Source organism: Nicotiana tabacum, chromosome 24 (assembly GCF_000715075.1).
Source record: "Nicotiana tabacum cultivar K326 chromosome 24, ASM71507v2, whole genome shotgun sequence".
Taxonomy (NCBI): domain Eukaryota; kingdom Viridiplantae; phylum Streptophyta; class Magnoliopsida; order Solanales; family Solanaceae; genus Nicotiana; species Nicotiana tabacum.
The window spans coordinates 110,551,872-110,571,114 of NC_134103.1; the positions used below are offsets into that span (position 1 = coordinate 110,551,872).

A 19,243-nucleotide genomic window follows, 5' to 3' on the forward strand; every position below is an offset into this window, starting at 1 on the left:
TTGGACTTTTGTCAATTAATGATGCAACCAAAATACAATTAGTCAAGAAAAATAATGAAAAATAGCTAAAATTTGGCAACAAATATATACTTTAGGAGAAATTAATTATGTTCAAAATTAGATGTTTGCAATATAAATAACCAAACTGCGGATAAATACAATTCTGAATTTATGTAACCGAACGACCCCTAAAGGGTGGGGGAGGGCGAACATAAAAGACGTAAAATTATTTAGTTATAGAAGACTAGACGTAACACTTAGTTAGGAGTATTGCGGGAAAATAGAGATGTTTGGTCTGCGAAAATTATTAATTATAATGTAAACTTATAATTCGAGATTAAATAATAACGAAATTACGTGTTAAATATGACTTTCTATTTGATTGTTTTGTTCAAAGATAAGTTAATTCAAAAAATATTATTTCATGCTGAATATGATATGAAAATATTACAAAAAAAATTATGGTACAAATAATTTTAAAATTAATTATATCGAAAAAAGGTCAAAATGGTACACTAAACTCTCGTTATGCGTGAGATCCGGAGAAAGGCCGCAACACAAAATATGAACAAATAATTAGTCCATTTTGAGTAAAAGCTCAAATAATTTTGTGCCTTTCCTCTTCCCGCTCTCATACACTCACATTTTCCATTTCAAACTCCCCCACCCCTCTCTCATCTTTCAGTGTGAACTTTCTCAGTTCAAAAACAGATCAGGAAATCCCACCTTCTTTCTCTACTCAGAAATCTTCAAACCCTCACTCTTAAATGGCTCCATCTTTCATATTTCCCCAAAATTTACATTCTCTGGAAGAGGAAATGGAAGACTCCGACACTGATAGCAATCGCCTCATTGTTCAAAATCCCACTTCACTCACCACTTTCCCTCCTTCTCAATTAGAAGAGTTCGTCAAAGGTCAGTTTTTCCCCATATTGGATACTAAATTTTCGTTCGTTTTTCCAATTTTTCCTATTGTTTTTTTTTTTTTGAATTTTACAATTGAGGGTTCTCATTTCCTACTTCAATTTTTTTTAATTCAAATGGGTTCTCATTGGTTTCTCCATTCTTTCAACTCGTTTCTCATTCTTGTTTCAAATTTTCAACTGGATTCTCATCTTTTTTTAAAACTTTTTCAACTGGGTTCTCATGTTTTTTTTTTCTAACTGGGTTCTCATGTTTTTTTTTCTAACTGGGTTCTCATTCTTTTTCTATTTCCCGACTTGTTTCTCTAAATCTTCAATTTTTTAAAAAAGAAAATCAAATTGTTTTTGACATGACATGAGTTGCGCTTAAATGGAGAAGTGAGGAATTATATAGCCGACTCCAACTTGTTTGGGACTGAGTTGTTGTTGTTTTTGTGTAAACAGACGTCTCCTTCGACCTATCTGACAAAGAGCTATTCTGCGTGGAGGAGCAGGAAGTGTTTGATCGCGTGTATTCATTGGTGAAGGAGTTTGCTTGCCTTACTCCTGGTTGTAAGCTCAATCTGGTGGAGTCTCTTAGGTCCAATCTCAGCGTACTGCTCCCTACTGTGGATTCACTCTTGAGGGTGTCTCAGCAAAAGGATGGAAATGCTAATGAAATTGAGGAGGAGGATGAGCGTTCACTTGCTGATCGAGTGGCATCATATCGAAATGCTTTCAAGATTTACACTTTCTTCCTCATTCATATTTTGCTCATTGAAGAGTCCAACTCTAGTTCTAACAACAAAATAAAAGTAAACTCCTTTCTTTATCTTATTGTGTGTGTATGTTTGATGCATGTAGCATGTTCACGAGGGTGGACTATTTTGATTTAGTTGTGATGAATTTACTGATTTTACAACCGCATGTATGAGTGTCTCTTCTTGCTTGTAATGGAATATTGGAATTTGCATGTGTAGTTGATAGGAGTATAAATGATTGAAGTGAGGCTGTTATATTAATGGTTGTAACTTAGGTGATTTCTCAAGGGACTCTAGTAGAATTTGAGCATAGTTGATTTTGTGATGTCCTGTGTGTATTTATTTCCATTATAGCCCTTCTTTGGAAGTATATGTTCCTTTTTGTATTATACTGAAATTTGGAGGGCAATTGAGAGTACGGTTGGTTGGTTTAGGTTGTTGCTAGTAGTCGGAAGAAGCAACTTGTCAGTACGTGGAATTGGGAGCCACAAAGGGCAAGGATACTGAATTTGGTTGCAAATTCATTAGAGATCAACCTCTCATTGCTCTTTGGATCATCAGACCCTGATGAAAATTACTTGTCCTTCATTGTGAGGTAAGGGCTTTTGTTTTTGTTTTTGTTTTTGTTTTTTTGTGATTCTCTATTGGTGGATCAAATACTAACCAAATCTGATGATGTGGTTTGCTGTAGAAATGCTTTTTCGATATTTGAGAATGTGGCAGTCTTAAAAGATTCAGATGCAAAAGATGCCTTGACTCGCATAATTGGGACATGTGCTACCAAATACCACTATGCTGCACAATCATGTGCTTCAATTTTGCACCTGGTTCACAAATATGATTTTGCAGTTTCTCATTTGGCTGATGCAGTTGCTTGGGCTGAGAAGAAGTATGCTGATGGTAGCGTGGCTTCTTCTCTTATCAGAGAGATAGGGAGGACAAGCCCGAAAGATTATGTGAAGGATACTGTAGGGTCTGAAAATGTTGGGCGCTTTCTTGTAGAGCTCGCTGATAAAATGCCTAAGTTGGTCTCAACTAATATTGGCTTATTAATCCCACATTTTGGAGGTGAATCTTATAAAATAAGAAATGCTCTTGTTGGGGTGTTGGGTAAGTTGGTCATGAAGGCTTTTGATGACACTGAATTTGAAGTGAGTTCTAAATCCATTCGTCTCCGAACTAAACAGGCCATGTTAGAAATCTTGTTGGAACGTTGCAGGGATGTGTCAGCCTATACAAGGAGTCGAGTGCTTCAGGTCTGGGCTGAATTATGTGAAGAGCATTCAGTTTCGATAGGCATGTGGAATGAGGTTGCAGCAGTAGCAGCTGGGAGGTTAGAGGATAAGAGTGCAATTGTCAGAAAATCTGCACTCAATCTACTTATTATAATGTTGCAGCACAATCCCTTTGGACCCCAGCTTCGAGCAGCATCTTTTGAAGCAACCTTAAAACAATACAAGAAAAAGTTAGATGACCTAGGACCGAAGGCTCAGTCAACAAGTGTTTTGGATGGATTGCCTTCCTTTGATGAAACTAGTAATGGAGATGGCGAGGTCCACAATGTGGGTGAAGGGATGAACAAGGAACAGGATAATAGTCTGACCGACAGCTTCTTGCCTCCTGAGGAAGATCTGATAGGCCAGAAGGATGATGATTCTGTCCCAGATGTTGGGAATTTGGAGCAAACGAGGACCTTGGTTGCATCGCTGGAGGCAGGTTTGAGATTTTCCAATTGTGTGTCTGCCACAATGCCAACCCTTGTCCAATTAATGGCCTCATCTTCTGCCACTGATGTGGAGAACACAATTCTTCTGCTGATGAGATGCAGACAGTTCCAAATAGATGGTTCCGAAGCCTGCCTCCAGAAAATGTTGCCACTGGTAATGCTAACTTTGTATGATTGGAGCACGGCCAATTCCAATATCCTTTATTGTATGCTTTTTTAATGAGCTTTATTAAAATATTTGACCTAATAAAGCACACCTGCAGGTTTTTTCACAAGACAAAGCAATTTATGAAGCTGTTGAGAATGCTTTCATTACAATATATGTTAGGAAGCATCCAGAGGAAACTGCTAAGAATCTCTTGAATCTTGCTATAGATTCAAATATCGGAGATCTTGCTGCATTGGAATTCCTAATTGGAGCCTTAATGTCCAAGGGCGACTTAACGACTAGCGCAGTATGTAATCTCAAATCTGTAAAATCATTCCAATCTTTTTCATTTTTTGAATTTCTAAATCAGAAATCTAGTAAGGTGTGACTCAAGAAGTTGTAAGATTTGTTTTTTTAAGCATGGTAGAATGGTTGCCTTTATTACTTTGAGGAGCTTCTTTGGAGGGAAAATGCCATAATTTAATTCTCTTGAATTTTTTTTTTAGGAAATGGAAATCAAAATGTATATTTTACTGGATGATAATTGCTGATTTAGTAGCCTTAGAAATTGTTGTTAAATATAAGCTAGAGAGACATGGGTTAAGTTTTGTAATATGCATTCATGGGCTAAAGATTATCATTATTTTCCGAAAAGTGTTATTCCTTCTATCCAGGTTTAATAGATTTAATCACCTAAACAATGATCTGCTATTGGACTATACGTGGTTATTTCACACATTTAAACCGAAATCATTGCTGACTTGCTGGAACGGTTATGTCTTTTGTGGCAATGTGAGATTATTTGACGGTATAACAAATTAAGGATTTGAGAAGGAATCATCTTTTCATATAATTTGAAACTTGATACTGATAAAGAGCTCGGTTATCTAACAATTTATCATAGACTTGACAAAGGCTTTATAATTTATTGTATTAGAAAAATTTGCAACCTGACAAAAATGGCAAGTAAGTCATCTTTTCTCATTCATACAAGGAGTAGTTAATGTCTTAGAAGCTCCTTCATTTACCAACATGGTGCTATAAGCTTAATATCTCTGTGAAGTGTCAACTCTGTTGATTTCAATAAGCTATATTGCCTTTCCTCAACTCACTTTGATTTAATGTGAATTAACCCATCCTCATAATAAATGGATAAGCTTTACTTATCTGATACCTCACCCATTTATTTATTTTTTGCTTAAAGCTTAAGGGAAAAATTTAATAGTGATTCGTTTAATATTGCAGTTGTCAGCATTATGGGATTTCTTCTGTTTCAATATCGCTGGAACAACTGCAGAACAAAGTCGTGGTGCTTTATCTATTTTATGCATGGCAGCAAAAACATCAAATGCTGTTCTCAGCTCTCACTTACAAGACATCATTGACATAGGCTTTGGGCGTTGGGCAAAAGTGGAACCTTTACTTGCTAGGACAGCATGTCTTGCTATTCAGAGGCTGTCTGAAGAGGACAGGAAAAAATTGTTATCCACTAATGGAAGTCGTGTATTTAGTATCTTAGAAAGCTTAGTTACTGGCTTTTGGCTTCCTGAACATATATGGTATGCTGCTGCAGATAGAGCAATAGCTTCTATATATACTATCCATCCGTGTCCTGACAAAATGGCTGCTGATCTGGTGAAGAAATCTCTTAGTTCTGTATTTGATTCTAGTGGAGGGGATGAGCTGCAAAATGGTAGCTCCAATATGCTAACCGCAGTTCAAGTGACAAAACTCAGTAGGTTTCTTTTTGTCGTAAGCCATGTAGCTATGAACCAATTGGTTTACATTGAGTTTTCGGTCCGCAAGATTCAGAAAGAAAAAGCAAAAAGAGAGAAGATGGTTACTGAGGATAAGAGTGATTGCACAGATAATACTGGTGCACAGAAGGTGAAAAGGATCTTAAGGCACATTGATCTTTTTGATGAAGTCTGCAGCCATTTTCAACTTTAAATACATTATAATATTTCTTCTTCTTGTTGCAGGATAATGGTATCAATGCAGAGTTAGGTTTTGCAGCTTCTGAAGATGCATTCTTCGATACACTATCTGAAAGAGCAGAGAAAGAAATTGTATCTGGTGGTTCCTGTGAAAGAAACTTGATTGGCTATTGCGCACCTTTTCTTTCTAAACTCTGTAGGAATTACAGTATGATGCAGAAGGTGATTGTTACACCTACACTTTCTATGTTTTTATGCTTTCAAACACCGGAACAATATCAACCCTTTTGATTTTTGCTCCTTATTTAACTCACAAGAATCTCCATAATCAGATGGACCAGTATGAATCTTTAAGGTAGTTCGACTGACTGTGAAGCTATGTTGCTCGGAATTCCGCGCAACATAGCTGTGAAGGATGTACTTTTGTTCAGATTAAGTTAATAATCTTTAAGTCGCATTAGAGATCAAATGTGAAATGTTTGTTTCATGTACTATCAATGTGTTACTTGGATGCCTTGGCTTTGGATTTTATATGTTATCAAGCACTTAAAGAGCAGCACAAGTTTCAATAATCTAAGGAAAAAATAGAACCTTCCAAACTCTATTCATATATCCAAGGACAGTTTACTTCATTGTTTAATCAGTATTCTCAATCCAGCATCATTTAGTGGATACTGATATATCTTCTATATCTCTTCCAGTACCCTGAACTGCAAGCATCCGGAATGCTTGCATTATGTCGATTTATGATAATTGATGCAGCCTTCTGGTTAGCTTTTTTCTCAATTCCTGTTTTCTTGTTTTATTACTTAAGTTTGTGGAAAAGAAATTCTAAAACATGTGTCTATGTAACTTCCTAGTGATGCAAATCTCCAGCTTCTTTTCACTGTTGTGGAGAATGCACCTTCTGAAACTGTTCGATCAAATTGCACTGTTGCTCTTGGAGATCTGGCAGTTCGTTTTCCTAATCTGTTAGAGCCATGGACAGAGCACATGTATGCAAGATTAAGAGATCCATCAGTTTCTGTGAGAAAGAATGCTGTATTGGTTCTTTCTCATCTGATACTGAATGACATGATGAAGGTTTGGCTGGATTATCATACATGTGCATTTAGCTTTCTTGTTATAGTTTTTCAGCGCCTTGATTTGTGCGTATCATCTCTAGGTGAAAGGTTACATAAATGAAATGGCCATCTGTTTGGAAGATGAAGATGAAAGAATTTCAAATCTAGCCAAACTTTTCTTTCATGAGTTGTCAAAGAAAGGTAGTATATCCACCCAACTTTTCTATCATCAGTTGCTAACAAAGAAGTAAATCAGTCTAATCTCTTTTCTAGCCTTTCTACTGTTGAGCTTCTTTTGGTCTGCTGTAGCATGTTGTGTGTGTACACATCAAATAATACTGTTTTTTTTCTTTCTTTAACTTCTGTTTACAGGGAACAATCCTATTTATAACCTGCTTCCAGATATCCTTGGCAAGTTATCTAGTCAGAACTTGAAAGAAGAATCATTCTGCAACATCATGCAATTTTTAATTGGTTCAATTAAGAAGGTACCATGAATCTGACTTGCTTCTTTGGGCTCTTTTTCGTAATGGGATTGATTAAAATGTTCATTTGTATTTTTAGGACAAGCAAATGGAAGCTCTTGTCGAAAAGCTTTGCCATAGATTTAGTGGAGTTACGGGTATGTAATCTGAACATTGTTTTGACTTGTCACCAAGAATTTATGTACTTTGATCTGATATAAACTTGTCAATTATAGATCAACCATGTAGAAGAATAGAGAAAATGTAGTGGGTATTTGTATTTTGCAAGAATAGTGTTGTCTGCTCTCTAAATTTACATTGTTTACACTGTGCTAAACTGAAGAAGTTAGTTAGAATTAGTCTACTTCTACTTTCCGTTGTTTTCCATTGTACTTGCATATATATATATATATATATATATATATATATATATATATATAATCACGACCCGGAATTGCACTTGCTATTGCTAGGCAAGTCGTCCCATTGATTGTTAGAATTTACAGACTTTACTCGATAATCCCTGCTTGCTCTGCTTTTCAACGATAAGACGGTTGTCTAGTTTGAGTTGGGTTTCTGCGAGCTTCAAAGAGGCTGATATACTTATTTGAGATTGATTGAGGAGTTGCCAGTCATTCAGTATTTGGTACCACTACTTTGTGGGTGCGTCATTTGATATTTGCCTTCGTAATCAGCTCTCTATGCTGTTACAGCGGGCTTGCTTACTAAATTATGATTGCCTTTACAAGAACTTAAAAGAAAATTATAATTAGGAGAGCCTTAAAATGGAGAGATTTAGTGGATAGATAGCTTTTAATTACTATTTCAATTATCACTTGAGAAACTTTTGCATGCTGACATCCTTTTTTTATGCAGATGTTAGGCTATGCGAATACATCTCCTATTGCCTCTCTCAGCTATCATACACTGACAAGAGCATGCGAAAGCTGATAGAGTTGTTTAAGATGTATGAACATTCCTTATCTGAAGACTCTGTGATGGATAATTTTCGAACTATTATCAGCAAGGTAAGATTTGCTGTAGCATCACAAGGCTTAGACTAGTATTTGGCAGTTATTCGGAATGCATTTCACTGTGTTAAACCATTATTTGCCTGTTTGAATGTCTTCAATTAGGGGAAGAAGTTTGCTAAACCTGAACTCAAATCATGCATTGATGAGTTTGCGGAAAAGCTGAATAAGTTCCACATAGAGAGGAAGGAACAAGAACTTACTGCCAAAAATGCTCAAAGCCATCAACAGAAAGTGGAGAGCTTGGAGAGCATCGTGGTGACTGAAACCAAAGAAGATGAAATCGGTGAATCTGAAATTACTGAAGGTAGACTTCTTCAAGTCTATTTCCTGTTCATTCAGTTATTACTTTTTTTGTTTTATTTACAAGGTTCTTATTTCCAATTCAACTTTTTTACGGAGGAGGGCACCAGAGCTTCATGCTCGTCTCTTTAATTATATACAGGTCATTTATGTTTTTATTCCTCGAAAGAACTTAAAAACAATGTAGAGGAGGTAGTAGCTCTGAACAAAACCTTACGTGGTAGTACTTTATATAAATAGCTGATCCTTCACTTGTAACTTTTTACAATCTAATTAAAAATTTATGATGGGAGTTTCCAGAATTTGATATATCTATGATGTAGATGCTTGTGAAAAAGCTTTAAAGTAATTTTGGCAAGAAAGCTGGAGCTATAGGAGTGGGGAGGGGTATATGTAAAATGAACGAAGCTAACATGGTCCAGAATCGTCGTATCTGTTCCATTTCTGATGATCTATGATGGGAAGGGGCAACAATGCCTTATTTCATTCTCTTGAATTTTCTGTGACTTAGTTTTCTTAATCATGGAACAGATTCTGAAGTCACTGATCCATCAACGGAAGGGCAAACAGAATGTTCACCTTCGGAACCAATATCTGCTGAGTCGGAAGCAAATTCTCATGCTTCCAGTGAGGTGACTGATTCAGCAATTGATGAAAATGAAGTTCAATCTCCTATAAGTCGCCCCCGAGGTCCCTCACATGTCCTATGTCCTTTCACAACTTTTTTTCCGACGTGGTGAAAACTAACACTTGAATATTTGCAGGTGCCTATAGATCCAGGGCCAAAAACAGCAGTAAAAGTGATCAAAACCTTGAAACTTATACTTCCACTAGAAGAACCACGAGGTCCAGCCGTAGGAGCTAATCCACCCTCTTAGAATTAGACTCTTCTGTGCATTTTCATTTTATTCAGGGCAGTTGACATTCCTGACACATGTTCTTATGCTAACTTTGTTGATAGTAAATGTCTTTCTCTTTGCCCTTGTCTGTGAGCCTAACCATATTTTGGATCATTTTCCTGATAAATATGCAATATTCAGTTTGTGGCTTGTGTTCTATGGAGACTCTGAGGCAATTCTATGCATCATATGCAGACTCAATTCTCCATTGTTTGATAACTTGCTTTTCCACATATGTTAGTCATTTTTTTGCTTTCTCACTAAAAGAATAATAAGTAAAAGGACTTCCTTGCTCTAGCAAAGCGAAAACTTATTCACATGCGGTGTTTGTACCAAACGATATCAATTTATTATGGCTAGTGATAGAAGTAAGATGAGAATGTGCATTAATTGAGTTGGTGTAAACGTTCGGTGTTCAAATATTTTTTCTTCTGGAACTATGAACTTGAGCTCTGCCAGAAAACTTAAGACATTGAGCACAAAAAGAAATGGTCATTCTAAAGATACCTAATTGACATTTGGAAGACGTGTAGTGTAGTGTATTCATGCTTGAGTTAGATCTATTGAAGTGGAAGTTTTAAAGATATTCCTAATAGACCATCAAAAAGGTTAACGTTTACTCATAGAATATGAGAAATTATTTTTCTTTTTATCTTATAGAAAGAATTATGAAACCTGTTCAAAATTTCAAATTAGCGTGTCTTTTATCACGAGATAGTCAAGTGTAAAAAAAATAAAATTATTCCTACTAGTAGATCATAGTTAATAAAATAAAAAAAAGATCATTATCTAAATCATTTATTGTGCCAATAATATAGCATAGTATGACACAAGCATTGAAAAGTATTTATTTTCCATGTATAAATGGAAAAAAAATAGTAGAGAAGTATAATAATTTGTTCAAAATCAGGGCAGTTGCCTAGTATATCATCATTTATGTTCCGTGTAGAACAAAAGTAACTTAAGATCATGATCATCAATGATAAATTACAATAAATTTAAAACTTAATTGTAAGATCGAAAAATGAGAATCACGATATTTTCTTTAAAAATAAGTTTCACTAATGTGATTATACCCTTCTTTATTCGTACTTTTTCTTTGTGTGTGTGGGGTAATTTTACACATTAAACAAATAACTTACTACTCTATCTAACTCATTTGACACGAATTTTATCAATATTGAGTCAAACAAAGAAATTTATTTAAATTTTTAAATGCAAAAAGTTTATGATTTATAGTACTTCTCAAGTAAATATTAAATACAAAATTTTCTTTAAAACTAAAAATATTCACACACAAGAAGAAAAAATAGCTCCTGTAAAGACTAACAAAAGTTTTGGCATATATATTAGCAAAAATTACATTTTTTCAGTCCTTATTGAGAAAGAAGACAATTTATGAAAATGTCATATTCTGTGTCTCTCAAGCAGCCCTTCACCGCTCTGCCTACCTACCAAAACACCCATGTAAGTGCCTGCCCCTGCCCCTGTTACCCAAAATCTTTTTTCCATTTTTGGTGGACAAATCATTGGCAGAAAGAATAATTAGACAAATCTAGAACTGGGTTGTTTTCTACACTCAATTTAGGCTTCAGAAATTGAATAAAGTTATGATTTTTATAATTTTTTTATGCTTCTAGAGCTTCACAGAATTGTTTTGCTTATTGGGGCTCCATAATTTTCCTCCGGGAAGCATAAACAATGTATAAAGTAGAGAAATTTAACCCTGAGAAATTGAAAAGTTAATATCTTTATGATTCTATGAGCTTCACATAATTTTTTATGCTTATTGGGGCTCTCTAATTTTCTTGTGGGAACATAAAGAAGAGCAATTATAGCCTGAGAAAGTGAAAAGTTATTATCTTTATGCTTCTATGAGCTTCATACAACTGTTTTGCTTTTTTGGGCCTTTCTAATTTTTCTTCTGGGAAACATAAAGAATGTGTAATATAAAGTAATTTCAAAATATTTTCTTTCTCTTTTTCCTGAGATATTTTTGGGTCAAAGTAAAGCACTTGTTTAAGCTAAGGCATCATCTTCTTGTTGTTTTTGAACCTTTACCCCGCCAAACTTAGATGACGAAATGTAGTAGATTGCTCTTTCTCATATTTGTTGAGCAGCCAAGCAAGTGGCGAAATTTTGCTTCTTATGGAAGGTTGTGCTATTGTGTAGGGTAAATTACCTGGAAATTTTGAAGTGGCATTTGGGTGCAAAGCAATCTTCAATGTGAAGGGAACTCTAATGGAAAAGAAATTCGAATTGAATTGCTCGATAGACAAAGAGATGGATCTCACTTCATCAACTTTGGTTGACAGTGTTGCTGAATGCTTTGATGGTTTGTAACAAATCAATTTGTATACGAGGGTAAATGAGTTTTGTTTATTTGGTTAGTACAATTTTAGAACTAAATTGTGCATATTGATTTATGGCAGAGAATGGGGTAGTGGAACTGCCTCCTCGAGTGGAGGCTAGGGAAGCAAAAGAGCCAAGTGTTTCAACAATGTTGATGAACTTCAGTAACGAGTTTGATCCTTATGGTGCCTTAAGTACCCCCTTGTATCAAACGTCTACGTTTAAGCAAGTAAGTTTGAAGATACCTTGGTAGTGGAATGCAATTTCATACTACATTGTGAAGCTGCATTATTTTGTACAGCAACTTCCTTCGGAAGAATTTTGACAGTGCCATCTTGCTAACAATGTTCCTTAGTTACTTGTTTTAACTATCTTTATCTGATGTGTAATTATCGTCACAACATTTGGTGGTTTTGTCCGATATACTGGATCAAGACATGTAGCAATTTGCAAATATTATCACATGAAAATAAGAATGGAAAGCTAGTATTACATGCTTTGTGTTGCTTCCATTGTGTAGAATATCTGTCGCAAACTTCGTGTTGCTTCAATTGTCTCATCACATTGGTTAGTTGATTCAGCCTTCAGCAAGAGAGTTCAGCCTCTAATCAACAACCTTAAAGTTAAAGTTCTTTGCTTCATAGGCATAGGTAACAAAAAGCTTGTCTCAACCCTAATTATCTCTACATCCTTCTGCAGCCTTCGGCAACTGAAAATGGTCAATATGATTATACTCGGAGTGGAAATCCAACAAGGGATGTATTGGAAAAGTATGTCAAACTGTGTGCATACTGCTATTAATTGGAAGTTAACATTATTGTTATCATTACCATTACCACCTTTAAAAATTTTCAGGCTACTTGCAAAGCTTGAGAAAGCAGATCGAGCATTTTGCTTTACCAGTGGAATGGCCGCCTTGGCTGCTGTAACTCGTCTTCTTCAAACTGGTATACATAAAAATCATACACGCGAAGCATTTGCATAAAAATGACCGAGCATGTGTATGTCAGATAAATTATGCAACAAACTTCATTAGCACCTCTTCTTCTTCTTAGTTTGTTGTACTCATTGGATATGGTTATACTTTCTTGTTGGTTGAGACATTGTATCTTCATTTGTTTCATGCTAGTATTTTCTTTCTTGACATCTCTGCTAGCTAATGATAGTTTGCAAAAGAATATCTTGAAATCTGTTGATGTGTTATAGGTGAGGAGATTGTTGCCGGGGATGACATATATGGTGGTTCGGACCGGCTGCTGTCACAAGTAGTTCCAAGAGCCGGGATTCTGGTCAAGTTGGTATCTCTTTTCTTGAGGTAGCTTAGTTTTCAATTAGGTTGTTATAATTTTGATTGTCACCTTATTGTACAGGCGAGTGGATACAACTAATGTAGATGAGGTTGCCTCTGCAATTAAACCACAGACAAAGCTTGTTTGGCTGGAGAGTCCAACCAATCCCCGTCAACAAATTTGTGATATTCGTGTGGGTAATTGGCAGTGGCATATGTAGATTATGCACGTACAATTCTCTGTTTTTACCATAGCCGATCGATAGTGATATAATGACCTGTCTCATACTTTTCTTTCTTCTGATTATATCCAGAAAATAGCCAAGATAGCTCATGCTCACGGGGCTCTTGTGCTGGTAGATAACAGCATTATGTCCCCAGTATTGTCCCATCCTTTGGAGCTTGGAGCAGGTATCATTCAAATACTTCTTCCGCTAACTGGAACATTCTCCATCAACATGCATGTGATACTAGTTTACTTGTCCATGCTTTTGCAGATATTGTGATGCATTCAGCTACTAAGTTCATTTCTGGTCATAGTGATCTCATGGCTGGTGTACTTGCTGTCAGAGGAGAAAGGTTTAAACACTTCATATATGTTTCATATTTTGATTTATTCTAATATTATGGTTGTTTATCCTCAGTGTTCTTCTTCACTCGTTTTTCCTTGGCCAAAACCATTTATCACATTAGGAGCTTGACTGTAGTGAACCTCAGCTCATAAGTATCTATCGCATTAACGGTTTATATTGTGATGAATAAGTTACCCATAGTGAAACTCTAGAATTGTTCTACAATAGGTAGCAAATGCTGATAAATCATGCTTCCTTTTCCTTTCCCCTTATATAAATAAGGTTTCTATTCTCTTTGGACTGCTTTAAGAGGATGTAAAGGATAATAGTCTTGCATATTTTCCTTTTTTGAAATGGAATCTTGAAACTTTTCATCCTATACTTTGGACCTGGATTAAGGGCCTTCACTGAGGCCCGAGCGTGAGCCTTCATACTACTATAGGTAGCTGCTGTCCTTATAATTGAACATGAAGTTTAAAAGATTAGTTCTTTGACAAAACTATATCTGCAAATTTACAGTTATATGTATAAAGTATTGAAAGTAAATGATGTCTGATGCCTCGTTTCTCTTAGACATCTCAAGTGTCCCATTCGGTAATGTGCTTATAAATTTTCCTATAAACCAGCTTGGCGAAGAAGATATACTTCCTACAAAATTCTGAAGGTGCAGGGTTAGCACCATTTGATTGTTGGCTTTGTTTAAGAGGGATCAAAACAATGGCTCTTCGCGTTGAAAAACAACAGGTATAATTTTATTTTGCTTTTCTTTCTTTTGTGGTGTAACTAATCGTCCCCCCCACTCTTTCTAGAAACATTCTATGCCTTCCTGTGCTTTCTTAATCTCTTATTACTATGGCATGCACACTATTGCATCTTCAACTTTACATGGTTCAGAGAAGTTATGCTGGTTTGTAAAGTTCAGTTACCGTGTTCTCCTCTCTATTAAATTTAGCCATGATGAGGTGATGCAAACAGTAGTTTATCTTAATCAAGTGCTGAGATTGCAAAAATGGTTATTTCTGAACTTTTGTCAACTGTGAAATTAGAAAGCCTGACAAGTCTTTTTATTTTTCCATTTAGCTTTATTTTGTGTTTAATTGAAGACAGACGAGTAGTATGAGAATTAATTACTTTTCCCCTTCTGTCCCTTTCTTTGCCTAACTTAGTTGCTACCTGTAATTTACTTGTTACGACATAATCAATTGAACAAGAGTATCTCATCTATGGTAGATTAAGCTTTTAAATGTGGCGCTTTACAAAATTAAAAATGGTATCAAAGTAGATAAAGGTTCTGAGTTCGACTCTTGTCACTTTTTTCTTTTTCACGGGCCTGGCCTACCAAGAGATTTTGGCCTAGACGTGAGATGGCGTGCTATGATGCAATTAAACAAAGAAAAGTGTTACCTCTAATAGCTTAAACTTCTAGATGAGGTGATTCACATTCAGCATGGTATTAGAGGCAGGTAGAGTCTCACTCACACACTCACACCTATCAGAACATACCCAGTGCCTCTCTACCTTCTTAAAGGTAGGGGTAAGGTCTGCGTACACACTACCCTTCCCAGACCCCACTTGTGGGACTACACTGGGTATATTGTTGTTGTTGTTGTTGGTCAATGGAAAAGAACGACCCACAATGAGGGGCATGTTATGATATATATAAATAGAAGTGCTATTTCTCATCGTTAAACTTTTAGATGAGGTGGTTTATACAATTTCTTTGACGACGACAACTACGTCTTAGTCCCAAGCAAGTTGGGGCCAGCTATATGAATCCTCATTAATCACGTTTCTCCATTTGAATTGTCTCATTCCAATATTATGCAAATATAAATAAAAAGTATTTGAAGTACTGTACATTTTTCTAAATGTATAAATCTCATAAAGGCTCAACCTCTCCTAGAAAGCATATTACGTACCGTAAATGTGCTAATGTCTAAAACATACTCTCAACTAATATGCATCTTCTATGTAGATCTATTTCTTCTATTGTGTCCTATCTTTTGCTAAGTTCGTATGGATCCCCAAAAGCAACCACTTGCCGTTAAAAGCAAAATATGCTCAGTTTTTAAAAGATTCTGTTGGCGTTACATATGTATGCTTGGAGGTGCATGTTTGAAATCATCATCATTATTTCCTCAGTTTGGTGGTTTGAGTTTTAATAAAATAATTTCAATATCCGGCAGGAAAATGCTCAGAAAATTGCTGAATTTCTATCTTCCCATCCACGGGTGAAGAAGGTCAACTATGCAGGTCTTCCAGACCATCCGGGGAGATCTTTGCACTTTTCTCAGGTATTTAAACATGTGAATTTTGGGGGAATTTTGAACTGAAGCACTATGGTTGTCAGGTGTCCTGACCTGAAAGCTTCCCTTGAGAGATATATATCTGAAATGTTGATCAACTTACAGGCCAGGGGTGCAGGATCGGTGCTGAGCTTTCTGACAGGTTCTTTGGCGCTCTCTAAGCATGTGGCTGAAGCTACCAAATACTTCAGCATTACTGTCAGTTTCGGTTAGTTTCATCTTATATCAATTACTTCTTTCAATAGTACGATCACTTTTTTCCTATCAAAACATACAATTTCTTAAAGACGTCAGCTTTATGTCTCTTTTCCCTTTGGATAAAAGTATACATGCAAATTGTGTTGGTAAAACAGAAACCATGTTCCATTAGAGGCTGAAAACCTCATCCCAGAAATTGGGTATTCTCTGTTGTGTCTGCTCCTACTGTGTAGAATAGATGGATTAGTGAGAAGTACCAAAACAGTGTTGCCTTTTGACTACCACGTGAAATAATACACCGTAACAATGGGCTAGGTAAAAGTACCAAAACAATGTTCCCGGGTTCGTTTCTCGGAACACCCCCAATTATTTGTTATCAATTATTTTCTTCAAAAAAAAAAAGAAAAAAGAAAAAAGAAAAAAGAATGGGCTAGGCAGAAAGATGGGAACCATGGGTAATATGCCTTTGCACAACAGCAATAAAGGAGACATAATTACCAATAAGAAGCATAGGGAAAGACAAGGAGAAGGTACATTGGACTGCTTGATATCCAACTTGACTCAAGGATTTTTTGCTATCCGTAGAACTCTTCCAATGGAAAGAGAGATAAATGTATGAGAGCTTCAAGAAGAGTGAATTGAATTAGCCGCGGGTGACTGAACTGCAGGGATTTCTATTGTTGAGCTGGGTGAGCTACCTTAACGGCAGCCTGGCATTCCTTATTATTGATAGCAGAGGAAAGAGAACTCTGCCTTCTCAACTAATTAGGTCTTCTGGTTGTCTTTAGGAAAATAAGCTGGGAATCAAAATTCCAGCTTTAATCTGTATAGTCATAATTGTAAATAACTCATGCATGCGAACATCCGCATGGAAAACGAAAATGACTTTGTGCGCTTTTCACACTTGAACCTGCAGTCCACGGGATAATGGTGCAGAGTGACGTCAATGATTCATCAAATTGATGTTGCCTTCATGCTAGAAAAGATCTTTTTGTGTCATTTATAATTCCAGCCTACTTTTATTCATATTTGTCATAATTCCGGGAAAAACAATTCTTCATCAAAAAAATTCCGGGAAAAACAATTTGTTTTTTGTACATTTAACCCACTTGAACTTGCGATTCACAAGACAATGGTACAGAGTGACGCAAATGATTCATCAAATGACCTCTTGTGTTCTTGCTAGTCAAGATCCTTTGCTTCATCTTTAATTCAAAACTATGCGTACATTGATGCCATTTATTATACGGAAAAGGGCCATAAATGCCCCTAAGGTATTGAAAATGGCTCAATTTTGCCCTCCTTCCAGCTATTGCGCCATAATTGCTCTTCACGTTACTTTTTGTCTTAAAAATGCCCTTCACACTAACTGTTGACTTATTGACCATGTGAGGTTTTGTAAAAATAGATATGGCACTATTCTATTGGTTCATATTTAAGGCTAATTTTTCTTAAACCTGTGTCTGCCCTAAATATTTAACCCGCCCCATCAGACATTTATCTTCTTCTCAACAGCTCCAATGTCCAACTATTTCTCCTCCAAATCAACTCGTCGTCTGTATCTCTTTGTTTTTCTCCCAACTCTTTCTCATTAAAGTTTAAACCCATCAATCTCTTTTACCACAATCAACATGTATAGAACAAATCTTTTTGTTCTTTTGCTTGGTTCCTCCCTAGAACTCCAGAAGTTGATTAGTTATAGACTTGGTATATCAGCCATGGCTAAATTCTTGTTATACATAACGCTTACAAATCAACGGATTAATCAAGCTTTCAAATACATCAACTTAGTTCCTGAATAGTAAACAGGTATATTAACAAACAAAAATTCATCCTTTGATAGAACACCACACAAAGCTACAAAAAAAAAAGGAAACTTGAAGCCGAGAACTGATACTTGGAGCAGACCCAAGAAAAAAAAATTCTCAAAACTACAAGTTTTGTATACTTTAATTACACTACAAAACTTATTATTATACCCTCATAAAAATATATTATAAATGGGTTTAGAAAGTGAAGTCTCACTTGACAAATATAAATTAACTAAACTGAAGATAAAGATGAGCTTTGAATAAAGAATTCGAAAGATTGGCTATAGAGGGTTGAATCAGCATACTAATGACATGAAAAATTTTCGACACTTCCTTTAGTGACTTTGCTCTGTTTTTCTTTTTAGTCTACAACTCATATATGGTGCCACCCTTGAAGCTTTAAATTAACCAAGAAAAATTAGCAGGACACTGTAAAAATCCTAATTTTGGTATTCAAATATATTTACAAGTTCGGAAACTATGAAAAATCTGACGAAATTTGTGTCAAGAAAATCCGCAATGAATCAATCTCCCTGCAAGGTATTTGTAAAATTGTCTCAAAGGATAATGTCTTTCTTCTTGGCCTTGCCTGCGTATGGATTGTGGACAATCTGAGGCTGATGCGAAATTTGTGTTAATAATTAACAAGAGATGAAGATTTCTATCTTAGAAATCTGGGTTAAATCTACGGGACGGATCTAATAAAATTATCCTTAAATACAAACCAATAGAATAGTGCCACATGTATTTTAAAAATCTCACTTGGTCAAAAACTCAGCAGTTAGTGTAAAGGGCATTTCTATGACAAAAACTAACGTTAAGGGCATTTATGGCCCAATAGGTGGAAGGAGGACAAAATTGAGCCATTTTCAATACCTTAGGGGCATTTTTGATTCTCGCATTTACATTTTCCTTTGTCACTACTCAAACGTTGTTGTATTGTCCTCAAATTTGCAGGAAGTGTCAAGTCACTTATAAGCTTGCCTTGTTTCATGTCCCATGCGAGCATACCTGTTGAAGTACGAGAGGCTAGAGGTCTTACTGAGGATTTAGTTCGAATTTCTGTTGGGATTGAAGATGTCAATGATTTGATAGATGATTTAGACTATGCTCTCAGGACTGGGCCAGCATAAAAGATTAATTTAAGCTTGTGGAATCAATCCAACCTTAAACTGTACTTTCAATTGTAGTGCCTGTTGCATCAATTCTTCTCATGGATGAATTGCATATTGCAGGTTAGTCAAAATGTCATTGACATCGACCAATCCTGCTACTCGTGTAATCAATTTTGTTACTCTTTGGATTTTTTAAGTTTGATTTTTTGGCCAAAATTAAGAGTTGACAGCTAAAGGTAATGAATTAATGGCATGTTGTTAATCCATTTTGTTGTTTCTACACCTTTGGTTGGCAATTGGTGCAACTCTTGAAGCATACCATCTTTTTCGTCCGAAGTAGATTCTTTAATTTGAGATGGATAGTAC

At 35.9% G+C, this 19,243-nt stretch overlaps 2 protein-coding genes across 3 annotated transcripts; both read left to right on the forward strand.

Moving 5' to 3' along the window:
• The first annotated feature begins 632 nt into the window (after nucleotides 1-632).
• On the forward strand, nucleotides 633-9,392 carry LOC107781478 (condensin-1 complex subunit CAP-D2-like). Its single transcript, XM_016602184.2, has 16 exons — nucleotides 633-915; nucleotides 1,368-1,717; nucleotides 2,098-2,258; nucleotides 2,355-3,543; nucleotides 3,653-3,844; nucleotides 4,783-5,424; nucleotides 5,520-5,696; nucleotides 6,176-6,243; nucleotides 6,335-6,557; nucleotides 6,640-6,739; nucleotides 6,911-7,026; nucleotides 7,103-7,160; nucleotides 7,879-8,030; nucleotides 8,139-8,340; nucleotides 8,868-9,026; nucleotides 9,101-9,392. The coding sequence occupies exons 1-16, from the start codon at nucleotides 768-770 to the stop codon at nucleotides 9,199-9,201; spliced, it is 4,038 nt and encodes a 1,345-aa protein (XP_016457670.2). The 5' UTR covers nucleotides 633-767; the 3' UTR covers nucleotides 9,202-9,392.
• Nucleotides 9,393-10,546: 1,154 nt separating this feature from the next.
• On the forward strand, nucleotides 10,547-19,143 carry LOC107781475 (cystathionine beta-lyase, chloroplastic-like). Of its 2 annotated transcripts, none has more exons than XM_016602175.2 (13): nucleotides 10,547-10,702; nucleotides 11,408-11,570; nucleotides 11,668-11,816; nucleotides 12,287-12,357; nucleotides 12,443-12,534; nucleotides 12,794-12,881; nucleotides 12,958-13,069; nucleotides 13,190-13,286; nucleotides 13,373-13,454; nucleotides 14,074-14,191; nucleotides 15,634-15,741; nucleotides 15,859-15,961; nucleotides 18,720-19,143. In XM_016602175.2, exons 1-13 carry the CDS (start codon nucleotides 10,634-10,636, stop codon nucleotides 18,893-18,895), a joined length of 1,428 nt encoding a protein of 475 aa, XP_016457661.1. In that variant the 5' UTR covers nucleotides 10,547-10,633; the 3' UTR covers nucleotides 18,896-19,143. The 2 variants fall into 2 exon arrangements, with proteins under 2 accessions (XP_016457661.1, XP_016457662.1); XM_016602176.2 differs by having other exon boundaries at nucleotides 10,681-10,800.
• The last annotated feature ends 100 nt before the right edge of the window (nucleotides 19,144-19,243 follow it).